Consider the following 22,532-nt stretch of genomic DNA (forward strand, 5'->3'; position numbering starts at 1 on the left):
CCACCAGCAAACACAGGCGGGGTAGGTCCAGGCACTCTGCAGTTCAAGCAGTTCCTCAGGTGGAAAATCTCTCTCCCTGCAAAAGCCATCCACCAGAAATCCCCCAAAAGACAGCAATTAATCCTCACAGTCGATCTCCCTTTCCTCACCAGAAGCCTTGCAGACTGAATTTCCTAAAAGTTATTCATACGTCAGAGAGAAGAGACATCTCCTGCTTTCATCCTGTCTCCTCTAGCCACCATAGTCCAAATACTTCTTAGACTATTCCCATTCTAATTGAATTTGATACCTGGCATTTCCAGATTATTGAGGAAATACAACTAATACAATATCAGTCCCACAATGCCTTTCAAATAATGAATTGACACATACATTTTCAGTAGTTTTATTGAAAAATGCCTCTTTCATTTCAGAAATAAATAATATAAGGCAGTGAAATTCACAATTTGCAGTTAAAATATAAAAGCAGCAATTCTATATCCATAGTCTTGCAAACAATTTCCAACTGCTTTTGGTAACTACGAAACATTGTATTCTGAAAAAAAAAATCCATACTAAATATACAACATAAACATGCAATTCCACCTCTGCAGGATTGACTGCAATTTGGCATAAATGTAACTGTGTCTACAAACAAGGAGATTTCAGGCATTATTAAACTGTATCCAGTTGATACAATGATTTCAGCTATTTAATGTTTGTGGTGTTTAGAGGAGATGTATAAGAGCAGTATATGCTCTGCAGACTGTAACTCAGAATAGAAGAAAATTACAATGATACTGGAAGGAGAGAGAAATTTTTGGTTCTTTTTAACTAGATATTGCAGACCTGTGATCTGACTGAACTGAAAACATGCATTTGAAAAAGAAGAAAAATGTAGAGCTAAAGCAGACAGTCCTTAGAAAATTTGCAACAGCTCTGCGGTTATTTTTGTTTTGGTTTTTTGGTTTTCTTTTTTTTTTTAATGTATTTGTTTTTACATTATTTTAATGAAAAGGCAGCACTGGGATAACTGAATGCACACCTTAATCTGTATGCAACCACTATAAGCAACAGTATTTTACAAGCATTTCCAGAGCAACATGAAGTGTTTGGGTACACACATTGCTATCCCCACATAAGCGAGATACAAAACAGGGGTGTATCTGATATGAAAAGACCAGAAAGCCATATTGCAAAAGGAATGATGCACTCTCCCTGTGTGTATCTGCAAATGCAAGCACAGCAAAGAACAACAACCAAAAAAAAAAACCCACCAACCAAAAAAAAACCACCAACCAAACAAAAACCAAAACAAGACACAGATCTTTTACGGTTTTGTTTTTGCATTTCTTGACAGTGATCTTTTCCAGCGCATGTGCTCAGGGTATTCTGGTGAATGCATTTCAACTCCATAGTCCTCATACTCGTCCTCTCTCCTTTCTGACTCCATAGGTACTATAAAGGGTTCACCTTCAGGCTGATAGGGTCCACTTTCAGGCACGTATGGTTCTGGTTGAAAATAGTTGTCCGATTGAACATAATAGTTATCGCATGTCTTTGAATCCACATATGCAATGAAAGTTAGTCTGTCTACATAATGTTAGTTCAACCTTATTTTCATATAATAAATATATAAATAATTAGTTCACTGGGGGTATTTCTCAGTTTTGCTCATGAAAGCTTTTTTGGCAGTAAAATAATAAAAGGTTTAAAATTCATCTTGAAAGGCTTTGTATTTATAATACACAAAACAGTGCAGAAAGAGTCATAAATTAGGCAAGGGACAAATCATGGTAAAACTATTTAAAGAAGAAAACCAAGAAAATCAAATAAAATTACTATTTTACAGCTACTTCAGTAAATCTAAGCATTGGGCTTTATTTTAAACTGCATAATTAATAGAAGATATGGAGCAGGTAAAATGAAGAGATGGGTTTGGCATATACTAATTTTCTCTGAGAATGGGAAAGTAAGTGTAGGCATAACTATCACCAGCGGCAATATACAGTACATGTCATTTTGTCGTGCTGTTCCTCGTAACAAACCGAGTTACAGCTGGTGCTTCAGGAACACCAAAAACTACAGCAAAACAGAAGAAAAAGTATTATAAAACTTTGGTATTTATAATTGCAGTTACAGATCCAACAAGATTACACATAAAAAAAAAAAGGTATATGCCCCAATTCAGACATGTTGGTAACAAGAAACAGACAAGTAGGTTTCATAAGTTGTCAAAGATGTTATTCTGGCATACAGCAAGCAGCAGCAGGCTTTTATGCAAAAGTATCACATAGAGTTGTTAACAGATTTTAGTGAATACAGTCCCATACAAATCATCTACAAGCCACAATTAGTTTACTATTTACATAAGTTATTTCTCATTTTCCAGGTTAAAACTGTCTCTCTTCTAATGGCATTACCTTTGCTGGTTAGTAGTTTTACAAGCCTCCTTCACCACTGAGGTTTCTGGTGGTCTAGGTCTTTTTTTAAAAAGAAAGACTGTCTATTTTATTACTGAAATGCAATAGGCTTAATGAATTGACGTCACTGTCCTTTATCTCATTCATGAGTTGTGTTAGTAAAAGTATCTCCCCGTTCTATGAGGTCAACATGGTTCAAGAACCATATCCGTGGTGAAATATCCATACGGACTCATTTTCTAATAAGCACGTGCGCAAACATCTCAGAAACAGGATTTTCATGTATTCAAACTGTAAGCAGCACTGGCGACTTAGAAAATGTGTTAGCCGAAACCTGAAACAGGCCAAAGATGATGTTAGTCTTTTAAAAAGTCCATCTGATGTGCAAAAACATACTTTCATCCAACTAAACACATAACAGTTAAGTCTTAGGCATATATTTATATATGTATACATAGCTGCTTGCTAGAAAGAACACTGCTGAATCACATGTACAATTTTCTTTATTTTTCATTTAAATAAGATTTTTTTTGTGATTTCTGCACAACCACCTGGCACTTTAACCAGTATTACTGAGTCTGCAAGTGTGTACATATATATATATATATATATATATCTTTTCTTTTCTTTTTCTTTTCATGAATACATGCACAATTACACTAACAGCAAACCATATCCAATAGTAGTATCACATACATTAATTCTGAGATCTGGCAAAGCATACATATTAATTTGTTAACAATACTGTGGTCCTGCAGGATCCCCATGTTAAAATATATTAGAACCTTTCCAGTCAAAAAATGGTGGTCACTGTGACCCTTCATTTTGGTTCCAGAAGCAGCCTACTGCTTTGAGCTACGTCACAAAGTGGAAGGTTTGTATGACTCAGGGCTAATCAGGGAATCCATGGTGTTTAACTTGGTAGGTATTGTAGGACAGTGGTGCTTTCAGTTTGTCTGCACTGTTATCACCAAATGGATTTCCTTTGTGGAAAAATTTTATTTCAGGAATCTATTTTGTATAAATAATCCTGACATGGCTCAAAAAGAGACACATGGAAACTGCCAACCACAGCATTCCTTTTATTTTTCAAGAGAAACATGGAGAATTCAACCTTGTTCTGAAGACGATTGGAAGGGGTGGTGATAGAGGGGGAAAAAAGAAGAGAAGAAATTGGTCACTTAAATCCTACGAGCAACACTATCAGCTAGTAACCATCTACATTAAAAAAGAACAACAAAACAAACAAGACTACAATTTTACTCATTATTTCCTATTTAAAACAAACCATGCATAACATCAAGTCTAAATGGCTGCTCATATACCTGTACCTTACAATGAGGCAGGCCTGCTCACTGCAGCCATCTCCTTCTGACCCAGTATGTTCAGATTAGCAGGACTGTCTCATGTAAAGCAGCTCGATATGAACATCTGTGAAGGCTATTTAGGGCAAGGTTAAGGTTAAGTAGTTCATAACCTACCTGGGAATCCTTGGCCATTGTAAGGGATGCTAGCACACTGGGATGAATCACAATATCCTGGTGGCCCTGGAGGACCCCGAATACCCGCGTTTCCTGGACGGCCTGGTGGCCCTGGTGGTCCTCGTGATCCTGTGGAGCCTGGTGGACCGGTTCTAGATTCTCCTTGTGGACCTAATTTTAAAATTGAGAGGTTGGGAGTTTGTTTACTTTAATAGCCATCTAGATAAAACAGCTAACAATACTTCTGTCTAGACTATGCAGCCCAGGCTGTCTTTGGTGAGAAAGCACTCACACTTTGTTGCTATATGGGGGTCAACAGAAAGAAAAACAAAAGAAATCTAGAAATGTGACTCATCATGAGTTGCTTCCCTGTGTGTGGCTTACTTAAGTATTTATTCTTAGAAACTAATTTAGTAAGGTTTGAGCCAAGTAAGAAACGTCAATGTATTCTCTGGTTAATTTCCCCTTTGTGTAAGATATGATGATCTCAAGGGAAACTACTAGATTAGACAAGCACACTGGATTTCAATTAAAATATAGGAGTACATCAATTATACTGCCCAGTAGCCCCAGGACAGATGAGGTAATGTTTTTTTTGGAACCAGTCTTATTATGGTTAGCAGAAAAGTAAAGCTTCAAGTAACTGGGGCTACAATTTGCTGCAAGCATGTTATGGTTCGTGTAATGAAAAGCAATTTTAGTCTAGTAAACTACAAGCAGAAACAAGTGATGAAGATGATTATGCCAAGGCGTAAACAAAATTTCATAATGCAAAACCCAAAACTAATAATCAAATCATCTTGTCTCTATTATCTGGTAACTCTGCATGTGGGAGTATTTTGTAGTCCAGCAAGTAAAAAAAAAAAAAAAAAAATAGGTACTACAAAAGAATCATCTGATAAGAATTATGAAAAATATCTGTCAAATATTTTGACAGTGTATTTTCATTAAACACATTTTCACATTAACAGGCATGCCAGATGACTAAATTAAAATATAAAGATGAATACCTATTAGCCATGTCCAAAAGTCTCAAAATTGCTGGTTTTGTGGTGGTTACCTACAAATTTATTAGAATAGACTCCAATATAGGCCAAAACCATGAAATGGGCAAAGGGTGTTCATTCACCATATCTAGTCTGGTTGTCTGTGAAGAAATGTTTGCTTTTCTCCTACTTTTCTGTAATCTGATTAAACAAAAAATATTTACCAGGTGGTCCTGGCAAACCTCGTGGTCCTTGGGATCCAGTCCCTCTTTCACCTTTCTCTCCAGGGATTCCTACAGAATAATAAAAAGGCCATGAAAATCAAAGAAAGGAAACCACATCAACAGACATTTCTTTACACTCTCTCACTGACATTAATATTTACTTCCCATGATTTAATACAACAAGGGTGGTTAAAATTTATGTTCTACAGATGTTCAAAGGGGAATTTGGGAAAATAATTTGGAACTAAATATAGTTACCCAAGAATAAAATAGGATGTAGTGTAACTTAGCACAAATAAACTCTCTCAAACATAGAAAAACACATAGAAACACCACCATTTTTTTTTTATTTTAAACTACAATCAGGAAGGAATTTTCAGTCTTGTATACTTCTATAAAGCATGATTTACGCTTTCTTAGGAACAGTTATAATGAAAAAATTTTAAGAAATTCTTCTGAATTCCTTGAATTATTCCTAGCCTTTTTAAAAGAATGTATAAAATATATCCTAGAAAACACAGCACTGAGTCTATGCTATAGTAGAATAGTGGAAATAAGCCAAGGCCACAAAATAGTGCACTACAGGCACCCCGTGTGATTGCAGTGATCCAAGATAGCCATAAAGTAGGTTTAGCCATATGTTCACATTAACTTCAGTTGCTTCCCTCCCTCAAAATATTGTAAAGTGCTAAGGATGTCGATCTAATTCTTTAAAGTCCTACATTTTATGCTTGCTAATGACTCATTTTCTCTCTTAATCAGTGTTCTATTTTGCAAAGAGCTGTGTTACTCCAAACAGCCTTTTAAGACTCAGCTGTTTAATGCCAGAAGAGATCTGAGAACATTTGCTTTGTTGGGTTATTATGTGGAAGTCTCAGACAGCAGCCAAAATGTTACACCAATTTGTATTTCATGAAACCTGAGCAAGAGAGAGACCGGAAAGCAGTGATCCAGTTAACCTTGTCCTTCAGCACACCAGTGTCCCTCAGGCACTCCAACTGGCCCAGCAGGGCTTCCTAGCCTGACACGGTGAAGGGAGCAGACTGCTCCTCTGGCAGCCTCTGCACTATGTCCACAGTACAGCTGACTTGAAATTTATTCACCTCTTTCACCAGGTGGTCCTTGAACCCCAGGAGGTCCTGGGAATCCTGGTCTTCCTCCAGGTCCAGGTTCTCCTCTTGTCCCAGCAGCTCCTGGGGGACCAGGTGGACCTGGTGGCCCTGGCTGGTTTCGGTTTGAATAATAATCATTCGGGATTTGATTCAGCATTTGATTGAAGCGGCTCATTTGACCTTCAAAAGAAAAGAAAAATGTGAAATGATTGAAAATCTTTTATCAGAGTGGGAAGGAATAAAATATTATCTCTCTTAATTAAATCCTTTGCTTGTTCCCATTCAATAAATTAGTACAGATAAATTAGAAAGACTTAAGATTAATTTCTCATAAGAAGGGTGAACATAAATGGAAGAGGGAGGGGGCAGGGAGTTAAAGTAAGGGAGCTTTTGGAAGCCAATGACATTAAAAAAATTATCATAGAACTATTAAAATCAAAATCAAGGCATTTTTTTTTCAATACTCTTGCTCTTGGAGTTCTGTTTAGAGGTTGTTTTTACTCTGAGGAACAGAAAATATTTGTTCCATTTCTAAAACTGTAGTTTCACATTTCTATGCTCTTTCAGACCTCTGCATCTACCACAGACAATATAAATTATTCAGGTGTAGAGTTAGCAGCACAGTCAATGAAGCAATTTTCTTAAGCCTGTAGGATTCACAGGCTTGTACCTATATACCTTCTGCATATGGGAAAATTTAATTTCCAAAAAAAGGATGTGTAAACAAAAGCAACACCATTTTGAAACTTTGCAGGAAGGAAGCCTTAATGGAGAGATTACATCTGATTAGTATAATGTGTCAGTCCTAGCATAACAATGAAGAGATCAACAGAATGTGAAAAAAATAAGGCAGGGATGCTCTAAGAAATGTTAAAATATCTTGGACATGACATCCTTATTCATAGGCCTAACACATTCACAAATGTACTTCTTCTGTGATGGCTAACTAACAGACATGTTTTTATTAGCAGCCATCACAGACATTTTAAAGGACATACTGTCCTCCTCCCTGTACACAAGCACTCTTAATGATCCAAAAGGTATATCTGTTTTCCTCAGTTAGCGCTTATCCTTGTAATAGATACAATATTAAAAACCAATTTCCCTCTGTCTTTCTTGGCAAGCCTACTGATAGCAAAAGCACTGCTTCAGGGTCAGAGAGAAAGCCTCTGTAGAGAGCAACTTCATGGGCTACAGAGCTTCACTATGTGGCAGTAGAGGACTGAAATTAAATTCAAAGTCCTTTTCCAAATAAATTTTGTTTCTACTTGCATAGCACCACTGGTTTTGTGCACAGTATTTACCCAGCACTCATCTGTCCTTCCCTGCTGGCAAAGAACCTGCACTAAGCATCCTTTTTCTCACTGATTCCCTTGTCATGAAGATATGACACATTTAATGAGAAAATATATACTGATTTGATTGCTAAGATGAAGTCATTTTGGACCAAAATGATAAAGGGAACCTCACCAGAATGTTAGAACTGCATGCATATCTCCAGAGGTCACAGATTCTTCCAACTCAGTTTATTCTGTTATTCTGTGATTATCAAGCTAGCCTCTGGATCTCGTAAAAATTTGCTGCTACATTTTTTCCACCAAATCATTTGCATTGGACAGCTATCAGATTGATCAAGCTCTTGCTGTGCTCTGTGGAAAATATCTGTCTCTTCAAATTCAAACCATCGCTTTCCCTTTTTAAGAAAGTAGTTAATTACGTGTATGGGATACAAAGCAAGCAACAGTGTTTACCATTTATCAGCTGTTCACAAACTTGTCTTGCAACGGCTCGCATCATGTTTTGAGAAGCAATATCACCCTAAATAATCAAATTCAAAACAAGTGTTTCATTAGCAAGTGTCTGTACTTTTAAAAACATAGTGTTTAATTTTAAAATTATGAGAATAGACTTTTAAGCAGACTTACCCTGTCACCTTTTTCTCCCTTCATTCCAGGTGCACCCTAAAATAAATAAGTAAATATTAAGCAACTGAAGGATTATTTCACCTTAACTATAAGTTTGAGATGTTTAATTTTAGAAAAAGTTTTGACTCCGTCAAGAAGAAAGTTCTGGTTCTCCTTGAACTTTTCATTTCAGAGATGCTAAAACAGGTGCCAGAAAAGAGTGGAGAAACAATGATCTTTTGTTTGTCATCAAGCACACTAATAGATGCAGAAGAAAAAGACCTGAAGGAAAAATTCAAACTTGGACCAAAAAATGGATTAATTCTGACACTTGGATCACACTGTCAATTTCAAAGTTAATTTTCTAGCATCATATTTCTGTAAAAGGTCAATGGTCTTGTATGAGTTATATCTGACTGTTGCAGTAGGTATATTAGGAAGAATAATACATGTCAAGGAAGGGCAGTTGTCTTCTTGAATCCATATGAAAGGAATTCTATATTAAGTGAAATAGAGTTATTAAGAGATGACACATAACATGGAGAGAGTGTTTATTCTACTTATAATGACAGCTTCTCTCTTAATTCTCAAACATTTCTAGATTTAAAAATGTCTCATAGAAGTCTTAGTTTGAGGTCCTTTATAATTACTAACATTTGCCAACTTTTCTCTAACGGCTCTTTCCATTTGCCTTTGAATAGTTTAGTGGTTGTGGGGTTTTCAGTTTTCAAGGGTACTATGTAGGAAGCAAACCAGAAGGAATTATTCCAGTTTATATATATATACATTCAGTTTTTATATATGTGTATATGAAAATACCAGAAATAATGATGGGGCTAGCATGTGTTCACATGGATTTTCATTTCTAGCCCAAATTACTACTTGAACATAAGGCATATTTCAAAGGTGAAAGATCAGTTTGGTCATCTGCTGCTCTGCAAAGCTCTCCACATAGTAACACACACATCCTGAGTGTTACTGCTTTTTGCACTGTGTTATTTCTTTAAGGAATCTATTTATCACCATTAACAAAGCAAAGGCCAAGTGTGGGCTGCAGCTGTTTCTCATAACATTCCTACAGTACCCGCAATTAATTTCAACAACACGAAACACCAGATCATTCCACTGAGGTCACAGCAGACACCCCTCGAATCTGGTGACACTGTTTCATAGACTTCTACAGAGGGTTTGGGCAGACAAATGTCCTTGGGGTATGTCAGGGTGTGAACTTAGTGTGGTCTCTGAGCTTCTCTGCTGCAGAATTGCACACACCTACCCCATGACATGGCACAGAAAATATGAGACAGTTCATCCATCACTGAGTTAAGTGGTTGTCACACGGTACATTTGCATCATGAATAACAGATCGTTCTTGCAAAATTAATTGTACAGGCTCAAATGAGAGATTTAGAATTGTAACACCATAAATGTGCCATTGGAATAAATTATGCCACCAATGAGGCAGCTGTTCATACGTACAAAATATACCCATGAAGCTGATGAATATGCTTTCCCTTCTGTCCTTTGCTTTTCATCTATATTTTTCTTATGCTGTGAAGTCCATGGGGAAATGTCTGTCTTTAAGTTTTAGCTTATTACAGCCACAAGCTGAAGCAGACTATGGACTTGTAAATGCCATATCATAAATAAATGGTAACAACTAAAGCCATTAGGAAAATATGACAATTCTCTCTGTCATTCTCCAATAATTAACATTGTGGTAAAAGATGATGTAGTGAAGCACTAAAAAACCCTGGTTTGATTCCCAAATAAACAGACATTAACATCTCATTCATAAACTGTTACATGTACCTGAAATATCCATTGAACAGAACTATAAGTTTTTTAATTGCACTAGTCTATTACATGAAAATCTTGTAAAAAACTGTTGATGCTCCTCTTTCTGTCTGAAACTTGCCAATTTTTCTATTTCCTGCAAGCATATGCCTTTGAAATTATCTGCTGTGTTCATAATTATAATACCTGTTTATTTTATTCTCATTCTTTCTAAGGCTTTCATAGTATGATCTTGTTCCAGAGCAAATCATAGAGTACATCTTTTGTTTATTCACTAGGTAAGTGCAGGCATTATAAATCAGATTTCTCATCTACTATCCTGAAAATATCCTGATAATTACTTAAAATGCTATGTTCCAATTTACTTGCCAGACAAGAAGAGAAGAGAAAACAGATAAAAAGTGTGCAAAGTTAAAATGTTCAAATCATATATACTGTTTCTGGAAATATTTCTGCTGACTGATCAAGGAAAGATTGTCAGGCTGTCTTCAACTACAAGCCATGTTGGTAAAACAGGGAGGTGCTCTGGTAACAAAAACACAACATTGTGCCAAAGTATTGACAACAAGTTCCCCCAGGGAGGAAAATGCTAATGCCATTCCTTCATTATAAGCAATGCATGGTCAATTTTAAAATTCACTGAAATGAAATGAGCCTCATTCTTCAATTTGTGACCTTGCAAACACTCACTGATTCAGCCTTGTGGCTGGAAGTCTACAGTCTATTTGGAACTAAGTTTAAAATTTGAAGCCTAGAGGCTGACTGGTCATGTTAACAATAAAGTGAATTTTCCACCATAGAAACAAATTTGCAAAAAAGTAATTACAACTGCAATTATTACTGAGTTACTATTTGCATCTTCCTCCCACTTGGTTATATGCCTCTTAAATTTCAGTTTATTTTCTTTTAATAGACAAAAAAGTGCAGTTTAGCCAACACTTGACAGCATTTTGAGAAATAGCAGCTGCTGCTGGCATTCTGTTTTGTTGATATCCTGCAATGAGGGAGTCACTTGGGGTCAGTGCAAGGAAAAGCTGGTTTATGCTGCATGTGGGATTTTTCTGAGCTGTGGGATGAAGGCTGTGGCTGCAGCATAGTTCTACTGCTGAAGGAGGACAAAACAAAGGAAGTTTTGCTATTTATACTTTTAAAGATAATGTGCTCAATTGTTTTTCCCAAAAGAATGTTTGGTTCCCTCAAGAACCACCAGCTCATTGCTCCCAAAGCAGCGCCTTTTTGAGAACTCATGTAGGACATCTCTATAGATGGATACAAGAGCAGTGAACACATGGCAGCAGAGATGCAAAATTCTCAAAACCTGCATGTAATTCACAACAGACTTGGACTATCCTCAAAAGGTTTTCACAGTTTATTTCATCCTGGGGGCATCAGTTTAATAGCACCTTACTTATTAAATTTAAATGCCTTGCTTTTTTTCCCGGAAACCATCTAAATCAACAGTGTCAGACCCTGTTGTCAGAGAGTCTGTTTTATAAACAGGACAGCTCTACCTTAACACAACTTAGTTAGCCTACCCGACATTACTGTTTTCAGTCTCACACCTATAAAAAAACATGTACTGGAACCTTTCCCCTCTAATAGTCCAACATCTTCTATTTCCCATTATATTTATTCATAGAAAACATATCCATTTCTTCTTGAACCAATATCCTCTTCTAGTTTAATGAGTCTTTCTTACTGTTGATGGTTATTACCTTTATGATATGTGTATGAACCACTATGGAATTCTCACTATCTGACCAGACAGACAACAAATATTTTAATCTCCTCTAGGACAGCCTGCACACAGTTCTCAATAGATTAGCAACTCATTTGTGTTCTTACGGTTCCTTTCTCAGCCATTTTGTTGCTACACTGGAAAAAAAATCTAAGTTTCTCTTGGAGGTACTTGTAAGCAGACCAAAAAGCCAAATTTCCAATTTCCATGAAAATTCAGTTAACAGTTCTAGGATATACTTGTTCTAGGATAAGTACACAGTGAGGTAGAGAAATGTTTACGGTGTGGTCTGCCTCAGCTTAGCACAGGAAGGAGCTCCTGCTGACCACATTCTCTAGGGGTAACCTCATAACACCAAGGCTCTCACTATTTGCAGGTAATGGTATATTTTTACCTGGAATGCAATATCCCTTGGTTTGCAGGGGTCTTTCTCCTGACTTTCATTTAATAGTACTAGCAGTACAGATTGTTCAGGTAAAAGAAAAACTGGGAGGATCTGGTCAAAAATTATTTATTCCTTGTATTTACTAAAGGCAGTATGAAGCCTCTTTATCTTTCTCTTCAGGCAGAACTGTGATTCATGACAGTGCAAGTTGCCTTTGGCTGTCAGGCCACACCTTTGGCAACTGTAATACTGCAAACAAAGGAAGGCCTTGAAATTTTGTCCACCAGGAATCTGATAAAACATCTGTGCAAGGTGCAAGCCAGAATTCCTGCTGGGATCTGTTCTAGAAACATTAGAAATGGTAAATATGATGTGCAGTGTCCCATTACAAGAAAGTGCAATTACTGCAGGGAAAAAAATGTATTCCTAATTGAAAGAAACTCTTAAGAATTAGAGTGCAGGAGAACTTAGACATGCTGCTTGGACAGGAGTTGACTGCCTTGCTTTGCAAATGCCTTTAAATTGGGCTTGTAGCCAGATTTCCTTCTAAACTCATCACAGAAGATCTTTGGTTCTGAACTGGGTCAGCTATCCATTGTCCCAGGTGAAGGAAAAATCAGATACACCTGACAATTTAAAGCTCCCTCGTGAGCAAAGCACAGCACTTTGTGCTCCGGCCATGTCTATTCAGCAGGTAACCAAGCACGAATATCCCGTTAGAAATGTATATCTAAAGGCTGGAAAGCTTCAAGACTTTCTTAAGACACTCCAAGTCCTCTGCTACAAAGAGAAATGGAATTTACAGTCTGGCAAACACAGGCTGAATTCAACATGTGTATGAAAAATGACCCAGCTTCCAGGTGATCCCAGGAGCTTCCACATGCTCCTGAGAGCTTCCACTTCATGGCCATCAAGTTTCCCAGCCCACTACATAGTCTTTAAAATTATCCACCATTTTTATATACAACTACACTGAGGCAGGATGGAAAATTCTAGATGACTGCCATACATTATTCGCAAGTAATGAATGACATCTCATTTCACTTTCTGTCTCCACCCCTGACTCAAGCATAGTTTCTCAGAGATCCTATACATGAATCAAATTCAATTTCTCCTGAAACTGTTTGTGAGAGGCAGCACCTCCTGCTCTTTCTCCCTGTTCAGGAAGCACTTTAAAAGATTAAATAGAACCCACAGAAACCACTCCTAAATAATTTTGAATTTACATTGTAAAAAGAATGAAACATTTGGAAACAGAACTGATTATGTAATATTATCAAAGATTGTTCACCTTCAGCAGTTTATCGCTATTTTACTACACACACTTGCACCAATGTAAAGACTTTTAAAGACAATCATTTTGCTGACCTAGTTTTTCATGCTTATGCAGTGTAGGAATGAATATATATCTTGGCACATAATAGCCTACGATCTTTTTAGTGGAAACCAGAGACCACAATTTCCAGCCCCAACTATTAAACTCAGCAAAATGGCATACTGTAAAAATAAAATTGTTCTTTAAGAAAGATTTGTGGGTTTAGGTCAGCTCCACTATATTAACCACCATCATAAGTACAAGACAACTATTTAAAGCAGCAGAAGTCTCGCGTTCATCAACAGACTATAATTTTAAATTTGATACTCTAAGTGTATCATTATCTTACTGGTGTCCCACGATCTCCTGGTTTCCCTGGTTTTCCACTTGGGCCAGCAACTCCTGGAACTCCGGGAGCTCCCTGCAACAGAAGACATGAAAAATGAATTGTGGAAATACATAATCTAAGAGCTAATAAGAAGTGTGCTAATGCATTGAGTACAAAGAAATATTGAAAATGGCTCCTTATCAGGTTGTTTTCTGCTAGGTGCATATCAAGCTTGAAATTTTTTTTATGGAATAAAGTTTGTTTCTTCTTGGAAATGTGTTCTTTTATGTAACACCACAGCTTAACAGGCATTTCAGCACTAAAAGATGCAGTGTGTATATGCTTTTGGTAACATTCTTAATGATCGAATCCTAAAGCAATACAAAACAGTTTGGCCTTCTAAGTTCACCTAGCAGGTCTGTGATCCATGTAAAAATCCACAACAAGACCAAAATCCTTTCTAATTATACTAGATAAGTACAAAAATTAAAAGACCCGTATCCGATTATGTGACAAAAGCTCATCTGCACATTCACAAAGGAACATAAGAAACAATTGTGGGGGAGTGGGGCCAGCCCAAGACCTACCTTAGAGACTGCTGTCTATATGTAATGCAAATATGTACTCTGTGCAGCTGCCTTCTGGAAATGCATTTTCCAGCTTGCTGCAGGTTGGGCCTGGTGACATGGAGCTGCAGCAACTTTCCTATCTCAGGTTTTCTGGTCCAACATAGGCTTTTCTCTAACAGCCAGCCACTTTTCTAGCATGGCCCCACAACCCACAAAACACAATGAAGCAGCTCTTTAAGAAAAAGCTAATCCTCAAATACTCTTGTCAAGAAAAATTTGTATCAACAGTGTTTGTTTCCATCAGTGTACAAGTAATAAGCTAATTGATTTTAGAAGACCTAGCTGTGCATTTAAAGATGATGGCTAAAGAACCAGAGAAACTGATTCCTCCCTTATTTACCATGGCAGAAACCAGTTTCAAAACCACTGTTACGAATGTTTGTGAATATATGTTTTGTCCTGCTGTCTGCTCACCTTCTAACAAGAGTTTTTCAGACCCATTTAGGAGATTGAGCAAAGGATCCATTTTACATTTGACAGAAATTGAAAATTTCAATGTTGTGTCTCTCTTTGCTCAGGTCTCTTAATTCAGAGTATATCAAAGACAAAATTATATTTACCGCTGGTCCTGGTGGGCCTCTGGGACCTGTGGGACCATCTTTTCCTGTGAAACCCTATTCAAAAACAGAAGAAAGATTAGAGAAAAGTGGTCTTTACAATTATATAATTGCAATACTTCTGGTTACTACTAGCCTATCTTTTAAAACCTAACCACAATATAAATCCTAAAATAGCTATCACAAATCATGCTGGAGAAGGCTATGGAACACTTCAGACACTTTAGCTGTTCAGCTGCTGTTGAAACTGAACTGAAACTGAAATCAATGTTTATTAATATTTTTAAGAAAAGGAACCATTATTCTATCCCAGAAGAGCAAAATCTCTCTTTTCACTGTTCTTTCATTCACGGTTTAACTGGACAATCAGAGGTTTATGCTTAACTGGTGAGCCACCTCCCTCTCATATATTCCCCCTGCAAGAATGAATGCTAAGAAATCCCGTTTCAGTAATCCAACACAGCATTCACAAGTCAATGTTGATGGTCCATGACCCACCAATCCAACAGTATCCTCTTTGGTAACTGGCTACCACATGGTTGTCTATTTTCATTTCCAGCTATCAATTTCCACTAAAGGACAGTTATAAATGCATATGTCAGCTATTAATTTTGATTGTAAAGGCAAATAATTGTTTCAGTCATCTTAAAAGTGATATTCCACTGTGACGAAAAAAGACATTTACTTGACACCAATTAGAAGAAAGGAATTGCAACAACTCCACAATGAAATACCTGTGTACATGCCCTTCATTAGGAAGACATTTCAGAGTTCTCCATCCAAAAAAGCTCCTGATAGCCGCAGGTTTAGGGGCAAGCTTGACCTTCACAGTAAGTTTAGCACAGACAGATTCCTTACCAATATCTCCCAGATGTTGAGATAAGCAGAGTTTCAAAGGGATCCCTTTTGATCCCCTGCAGCAGCAACAATGTGGGGAAGACATTGGGGCTGAGTCCCTCGGCAGAGCCCTGGCCAGGGGCCACACTGCTCTGTGGGTGAAGACAGCTGAGATCCTAGTCAGGGGAGGGAGCAGGGCAATTTTTACAGAACCTATCTGGCTACCAGTAGCTGTCTGGGGAGGTTTTCACCCCTGAGGTGCTTCCAACCCTCCTGCTTTTGTCTCTCCACAAGAAATGCTGATAAAAGGCCTCCTCATGAAAAAAACATTTGAAAATTGAAAGATATATAAAGAAGGGGAAAAATCCAACAAAACACAAAAACTACATTATTTGGTCTTTTCAGAACATAAGCTGAGGAAACCTTACCCTTTCTCCTGGAGGTCCTACTGGTCCAGGTGGACCAGGTAAACCTGGCGTTCCCTGAAGGGAGAGAGTGAGAAGTCATATCCATGACAGAACAAACATTGCTATGTCATTCCATATATCTCAAGTATATATGCTCTTCCCTCATTTCTAATCTCATTGTACACTAACATGTAGCATTGTTTCCTACAGGACATAACTACTCCCTACAAGTATATTACTCAGAGCTATAAGGACTAATGAAACAGGTAAATAACACAAGGCCCTTGGCCCATGACTGGCCTTATCTGATACATGAAACTAAGTCCACAACAACATTCAAGCATTCCTCATATAGCCTTTTCATCATCAGTAAAATTAAGGACAGTATAGTAACCAAGTAATATTCATTATGCCATGACATGTGCATATCAATGACCTTAGATTATCTATAAATTTGGCCAATTAAAAAAGACCCTAATTTTTTGTTTTCCTTGTATGGTTTACAACACAGAAACCTGTACATAACTGAATTTTAATATTGTTTTCTTCTTTCAGAAAGCATACAATTAATGTCCCAAGGCCATTTGGATTCCAAAAGTAGGAAGAAATTAGGCAACATTGCTAAAGAAAGGTTCAGTAAAGGTTCTGCAATCTTTATTTTGGAAGACTTTCAACTGCAAGCGGGCAGAAGATGAGAGACCTTCCTTGGTAATTATCAGAGTACTCTTCCTAATCCAATGGTCTGTCACTGTGAATTCACAACTGCCCAGATGGACATTTGGACTGACCAAGCACAGCTGTTTTTTCATGTTTGCTGTTTTGAATGGTTTACTATTAGCAACATTTGAAATTTCAAAGTGTAAGATAACTGTGTTTCCAAAACTGTGGCCCAGAGAGGTATGAGAAGAGCCTAAGACTCCCAGTGATGTCAAAGGCAGCTGTCCAGCAGCCAGGTTGCATCAGGAATAGTGTAAAATGACATTATCTTGTCTAAGTGTCAACTTACCGATCGCCCTGGGAGTCCAGGCTGGCCAGCATCCCCTTTCATTCCTTGACGACCCTATAATTTTCACAAATGATTGCAGAATACGTCAGATTTCCAGTACACAAGGTGTAGGAGCATATAAAGAAGCAATTTGTTGCCTTTCACAACTAACTTGCATTCTGTATATGCTACAGCACTGTAGTGTAAATTCACAGTCCAAACCCACATGAGCTAAACTTGACAATAAAATATTTATTTTTTACAGTGTCTTGGATGATTATCCAGCATTAACAACTGGTACTAATCAAAAAATTTGTAAACATAGACTGAGAAAGTGGATTGCAATTGATTCAAAAAACAAAAAGTACATGACTCAAAAGTGCTCTAAATTCTTGTTAGCTAATGAGAAATTCCACAAATGTTGGTGTTTTCGTTCTTCAGACTTCTTTGAGTGAATGTGAAAAATAAATGTATTATTTGTATTACACATGTAAAAGGAATGTTTTTCCTTTCTTGCTCTTCGGTAAATCTAGATCTTCTTGATTAAATTTTTCATCCCAGTATATAACCAAAATAACCATGAAAAGAATTTACACAAGGTAACAAAATCATTCTACTTTGACCTTACAAAGCAGAAGGTGTTCCTAATGTCTATCTTAAAGCACATTTTATTTTCTATTTCCCAAATTCCATTACAGATGAAGCAGGTAACCAATTTTCAAATGAAAAATTACACAGCATGCAATTAGACATCACTTCTTTCTATAAGCTTTACATTTTGATCAAAGACTTCATTAAAAAAGCTCCTGAATATATTAAAATTCAAGTTAATCCTAATTAGGAAACATCTGAATTATATTCTTGCTTTTAGGGTGATTAATTTTTGAAATATGGCAAAATAAGCCTTAATACAGTCACAATACAGAGTTATGTATGGGGTCTTCTATAAAAACCAGAACATAGTGAAACTTCATCAGTGTTAATAAGAATTACTATGGCTTTGAAAGCATGCACATGAAATCAGAAATAGCATCCTGCTAAAACATGGATGCTGTTGCCAAGAAAACCCCTAGCTACTGATTTAAGCCAGAATATAGAAGTGGAACATGTAAGTCTGTGGGAAAGTCTTCAAAGTAATACTGCATGCTTAATTTTCCCATACCATAGTTTGATTGTTTTGAGTCCTTTATGCCTAGCAACTCTACAGAAAAGCCATTAAGACTGAAAACAGTGTAGTACAACTTAATTATAGCACTCAGACTTTGATCCTTCATTAGAATCCTATAAGCACATGTAACATTCAGGACAGAAAATACTATTGTATTAAGAGACTTGTTTCAGAAAGAGGTGTATTTCACAATACTACTGCATTGCAGGGACAAACAAATGCTGTGGCAAATCTGCCACCCTCTTCCCAAGACCACCATCCCCATGGAGAGCTCTGGCTCCACACACACTGCCTTGCTGATGGCACTCAAAAGGGCCACTCACCGGTTCTCCTGGGATTGACAGCCCATTGGGACCCTGTGGACCTGGGGGACCTTGAGGGCCTGGAGGACCTGTCTCACCACGAGGACCAGGAGGCCCCTTAAAACAGAAAATTAAAACAAAATTGTAAATGACAATCCAGTCTGAAATCCAGAACTGCAAAATCCTTTGGGCTAGACACTTAAGGTAAATCAGAAAGCTGGAAACACGATAAATACTTCAGAACAATGGTGGAAATGGCTGTTCCAGGGGCATAGCTTATGGAAATAAGCTATTCTCTGATTCATGTTGGCAGTCTCAGGCCAACACATGCCCTCTGGCACTGCCAGTTAGAAGCACTGCCATGTCCTCTTTACAGAAGAGAGAACAATAATGTTGCAGAGTGCATATTAAGACTCTAATGCACATAATCCCAATATCCTGACGTGTGGCCAATGCCTTTTAGGCTACACACACTGTAATATATCATCTCAAATAGGCAGGCTGCACATAAGTAACAAAAAGGCATATTTTCAACCTACTTTTTAAGCTACATTCTTAAACTAAACCTAAAAATTTTCATACAGGTAAGCCTGTAGTAACATTATTATAGCTGCAGTTTGGTAAATATACTTACAGATGATCCAGTCAAACCCCTTTCTCCTCTGGGACCTTTAGCGCCTGGGCCACCCTAAATCGAGTATTTGGAAAGAAAATGTATTTCATACACAGAAAACAAAGGTGCATAATACTAGTGTGCATTATGAATTCTCTTTAACAAACTCTTAAGTGAAGTCCCAAAGTTTTGAAGTGTACAGATCACACTGCTAAAAAGAGTAGTAGAATGAAATATGCTTCAGGAACTCAGGGAAACCACATCAGCTTCAGCCTTGCCAATTCAACCCATGAAAAATTATTATTTGGATTTTTTGTCCTTGCAGACATAAACTTCAATTTATATTCATCAAAATCTCTGAATATCTCTCTAGTAGACTACCAGACAACTCAACTGGGCTTTAGATTCCTCATGCAGCACTTTTGATAGTTTCAAAGTATGACTACTGGGCTGAGCATAACTCCCTAGTATTCAAAGCAATTGATAGAAGTATGTACATACCATAAATTACTATCTCTCCCTTTAAAAAATAAAGTCATTTATTTCCCTGACAGAGTAAAGAATCTTTCCTTGGAGTGAAATTTTGACTCTGTATTCAGGAAAAATATTTTCTCAGTCCATTAAAAATATCTTGTACATGATGTGCAAGAGGCTGGGCCAAAGTCTTTCAGCCTATCAAACAAAGAGGAGCTAATCCCAGAGATCACACTGGAAATACATGAAAATATCATACAAGCAAGTAGATTTAGTAGGAGCTGATGAAAAGGGGAAGGATTACCATGTTGTTAAGGATTTATTGATAGAAACTGACTGACAATTGTTTCACAAAACCATAGACCAACACAAAACTACTTCCATAAATCTAAAAATCAAAAGATTTGTCTATTGTGAATAGCTACAGTCGGTAACTTACAGCTGGTCCAGGAGGTCCTGGCGGTCCCACGCTGTCTTGAGTACAGGTACAAGCATTTGGAAGAGCTGGGCACTTTGCTTCATCTCTCTGAAAATTCAATCACAACTTATTACTGTCCTTTTAAAGACATTTACTTAGTGGCAGCATGCTTTTCTGAAACAATAGCAGGAAGATTATTATCCTGTTTCCAAGTAAAACTTACAGCTAAACCATGGTTTAGGATCTTTTATATTTTTAGCAAATTTTCTTTGTGAGCTATGCAAGGCATTAGCAATAGAGGCACAAGCAAAATGTTGTTCTAGTATTTCTATGCTTTTAACAGCTTGTGCTGACAAAGAAGAGTAAGTTTTTGAATGCCCCTGCAAGAACAGATTAAATGAATAAATATATATATTCCCATTTATAATACCTATAATTTGAAACCTTACTATAATACATATATTACAGTAATTTTTTGCACCATTTCTAAGGGGCTCAATTCTAGCATCTCAGACACAAAACTTTTAAATAAGGTGCAGTTGACTGGCTGCTCTGACAACTGTGATTTAGACGTGTTTGCAGTACAAGGTTTAATAACAGCCAAATAATAATATTATTAAATTTACTATTAATAACATTTTTCTGGATAGCCTCTGGTTCATTTATACTTACCATAGAAGGGAGATCACAGCATCTATCTCTGCTAGTCCAAACTGGACTGCATACAATGTCAAAATTCTGGATTTCTAACTGTAAAAGAAAGTAATACTCTTGAAAGATTAGTAAGTTAGGAATGTTGTTAAGTATGAAATGTATTGATATTACCATTAAAAATTACTCCTCCATTTATTTATAATGGTAGAGAATTCACAGTACATGCACTCAATTACTATCTGATCTCATTAAAAGAAAAAAATTCCTGCTCCTGTTTGAAAATGCCAGATTGCAACTTCCAGCTATTACATTTTTGTTCATGCAATTCTGCTGGAACAAGAAGCTAAAAAGACAAAACTTCTCAGTTAAGCACATTGAGTTTGACAGTACAGATTCTTGAAAGCTTTGGATATAACACTGGTTTCCCAGCAATCCCTAATCTCTAAGGTCTTTCCTCAGAAAATTTCAAGGTCTTGCAATTATGAATGGATTCATATTTATTGCTTACTGTTGCTGATCTTCGGTCGCCTTTTAGAAGTTTCCCAAGTATCTCATAGCCATCAGTTGTGATATTGCCAGCCTCCTTGATTGGTTTTTCCAGTATTTCACTGCAGTCAATGTAAATCTTAACATTTGATGAAGTTACAACAATATGAACCTGAAAAAAGGTTTAATGAAATATTTAGATATGGCACATGGGCACAGTTATTTTAACACTTTAGCAGTATTTCACTGATTCGGTAGTAATGTTTTAAATTTTATTCCTAGTAATCCTGCTTTACCTCCAACTCGTGGAAAAATTCAAACTCAGGGAAAGTCTGCAACATTTATAACCTCTTTAGAATGTATTAAAGGTCAATAAGATGAACATACAAACACAGCTAAGAAACACTATTTAATGTAATAGTTTAACTATTATTAACTATTTTAAAAGGTTTCCTGAAATATTTTTTAATATGACATAAAAGTAAAAAATAAAAGAACTTTTGAGAGGAAGTGGATATAAGCATTTCTTGTTCTCTTCTGCTGGCTGGGACCACACATGTTTATAAGCCTGGGTCTGCCCACTGGCTAATATACTCTGTAGCTCAGAGAGTTGATTGTTTCAGACCCAAAGATACAGAGTCCAGTTTCCACAGATGACTCAACCAGAGGCATTAACTACACTGAGATACTGGAAGTGACCAGAGAAGCCTGCCCAGAGCAAGACAAAATAATGGAAGATGCAAGAGAAAACTTCCATGAGAGAAGTCTAGTTACAAAAACATGCCAAAACAAGGGGAAACAGGGAAGAGATTAATTATTGGAAATAGAAGACACTTAGGAGTGAGAAAAGAATGATCGTAATAAAGAGAGAATACATTTACCAGGAGACAAGAAGGAAGTGTTTGGGGGAAACATAGTAAACCTTAAACAGAGGAATATAGGAAACCTAAGTGAAGATTATATTTCCAAACATTTACAGTACACATGGCAAATGTTACGAAAGTGAATTTTCTACATTGCTCTGAAAGCACAGAAAATATTTAGGAGCCTTGATAAATAAATAAACAAGGACCACTTTAGCACATCTAATATGCAGTCGATGAAAGAACATCTTCAGGCAACAGAAAGTTTTCAGGGGCTTTATAAAATTCATATACATCATTGTAACTTCCATGTAATTGCTAAAGTATCAACACATAAAGATCAGGAGTAAAGAATTTCTGAAGTATGTATTTATGTTTTAAATCTTCTCTTACCACAGCACATAAGCACACAGAAGCATATTGCTATTTGATGACTGCTTTAAAAATTGGCATAAAGTTGAGAGATT

General features: G+C 36.9%; 1 protein-coding gene across 6 annotated transcripts in view; it reads right to left on the reverse strand.

Annotated features, from left to right (window-relative positions):
- Positions 1 to 369: 369 nt before the first annotated feature.
- Positions 370 to 22,532, reverse strand: part of COL12A1 (collagen type XII alpha 1 chain) — a 99,361-nt gene continuing 77,198 nt past the window's right edge. For 4 of the 6 annotated variants that reach the window (XM_086876302.1, XM_086876301.1, XM_086876306.1 and 1 more), the window contains 15 exons: positions 21,225 to 21,374; positions 20,735 to 20,812; positions 20,084 to 20,170; positions 19,192 to 19,245; positions 18,579 to 18,674; positions 17,109 to 17,162; positions 16,124 to 16,177; positions 14,862 to 14,915; positions 13,694 to 13,765; positions 8,131 to 8,166; positions 7,957 to 8,023; positions 6,197 to 6,385; positions 5,094 to 5,162; positions 3,884 to 4,054; positions 370 to 1,491 (listed from right to left, as the gene is read on the reverse strand). In XM_086876302.1, the coding sequence (XP_086732428.1) occupies positions 1,310 to 1,491; positions 3,884 to 4,054; positions 5,094 to 5,162; positions 6,197 to 6,385; positions 7,957 to 8,023; positions 8,131 to 8,166; positions 13,694 to 13,765; positions 14,862 to 14,915; positions 16,124 to 16,177; positions 17,109 to 17,162; positions 18,579 to 18,674; positions 19,192 to 19,245; positions 20,084 to 20,170; positions 20,735 to 20,812; positions 21,225 to 21,374 (1,413 nt within the window). In that variant the 3' untranslated portion in view covers positions 370 to 1,309. Of the gene's footprint in view, positions 3,523 to 3,883; positions 4,055 to 5,093; positions 5,163 to 6,196; positions 6,386 to 7,956; positions 8,024 to 8,130; positions 8,167 to 13,693; positions 13,766 to 14,861; positions 14,916 to 16,123; positions 16,178 to 17,108; positions 17,163 to 18,578; positions 18,675 to 19,191; positions 19,246 to 20,083; positions 20,171 to 20,734; positions 20,813 to 21,224; positions 21,375 to 22,532 lie in introns of all 6 variants that reach the window. The other 2 variants (XM_086876304.1, XM_086876305.1) reach the window with 2 other exon arrangements.

Source organism: Cyanistes caeruleus, chromosome 2 (genome assembly GCF_971803275.1).
Source record: "Cyanistes caeruleus chromosome 2, bCyaCae1.hap1.1, whole genome shotgun sequence".
Lineage (NCBI taxonomy): Eukaryota > Metazoa > Chordata > Aves > Passeriformes > Paridae > Cyanistes > Cyanistes caeruleus.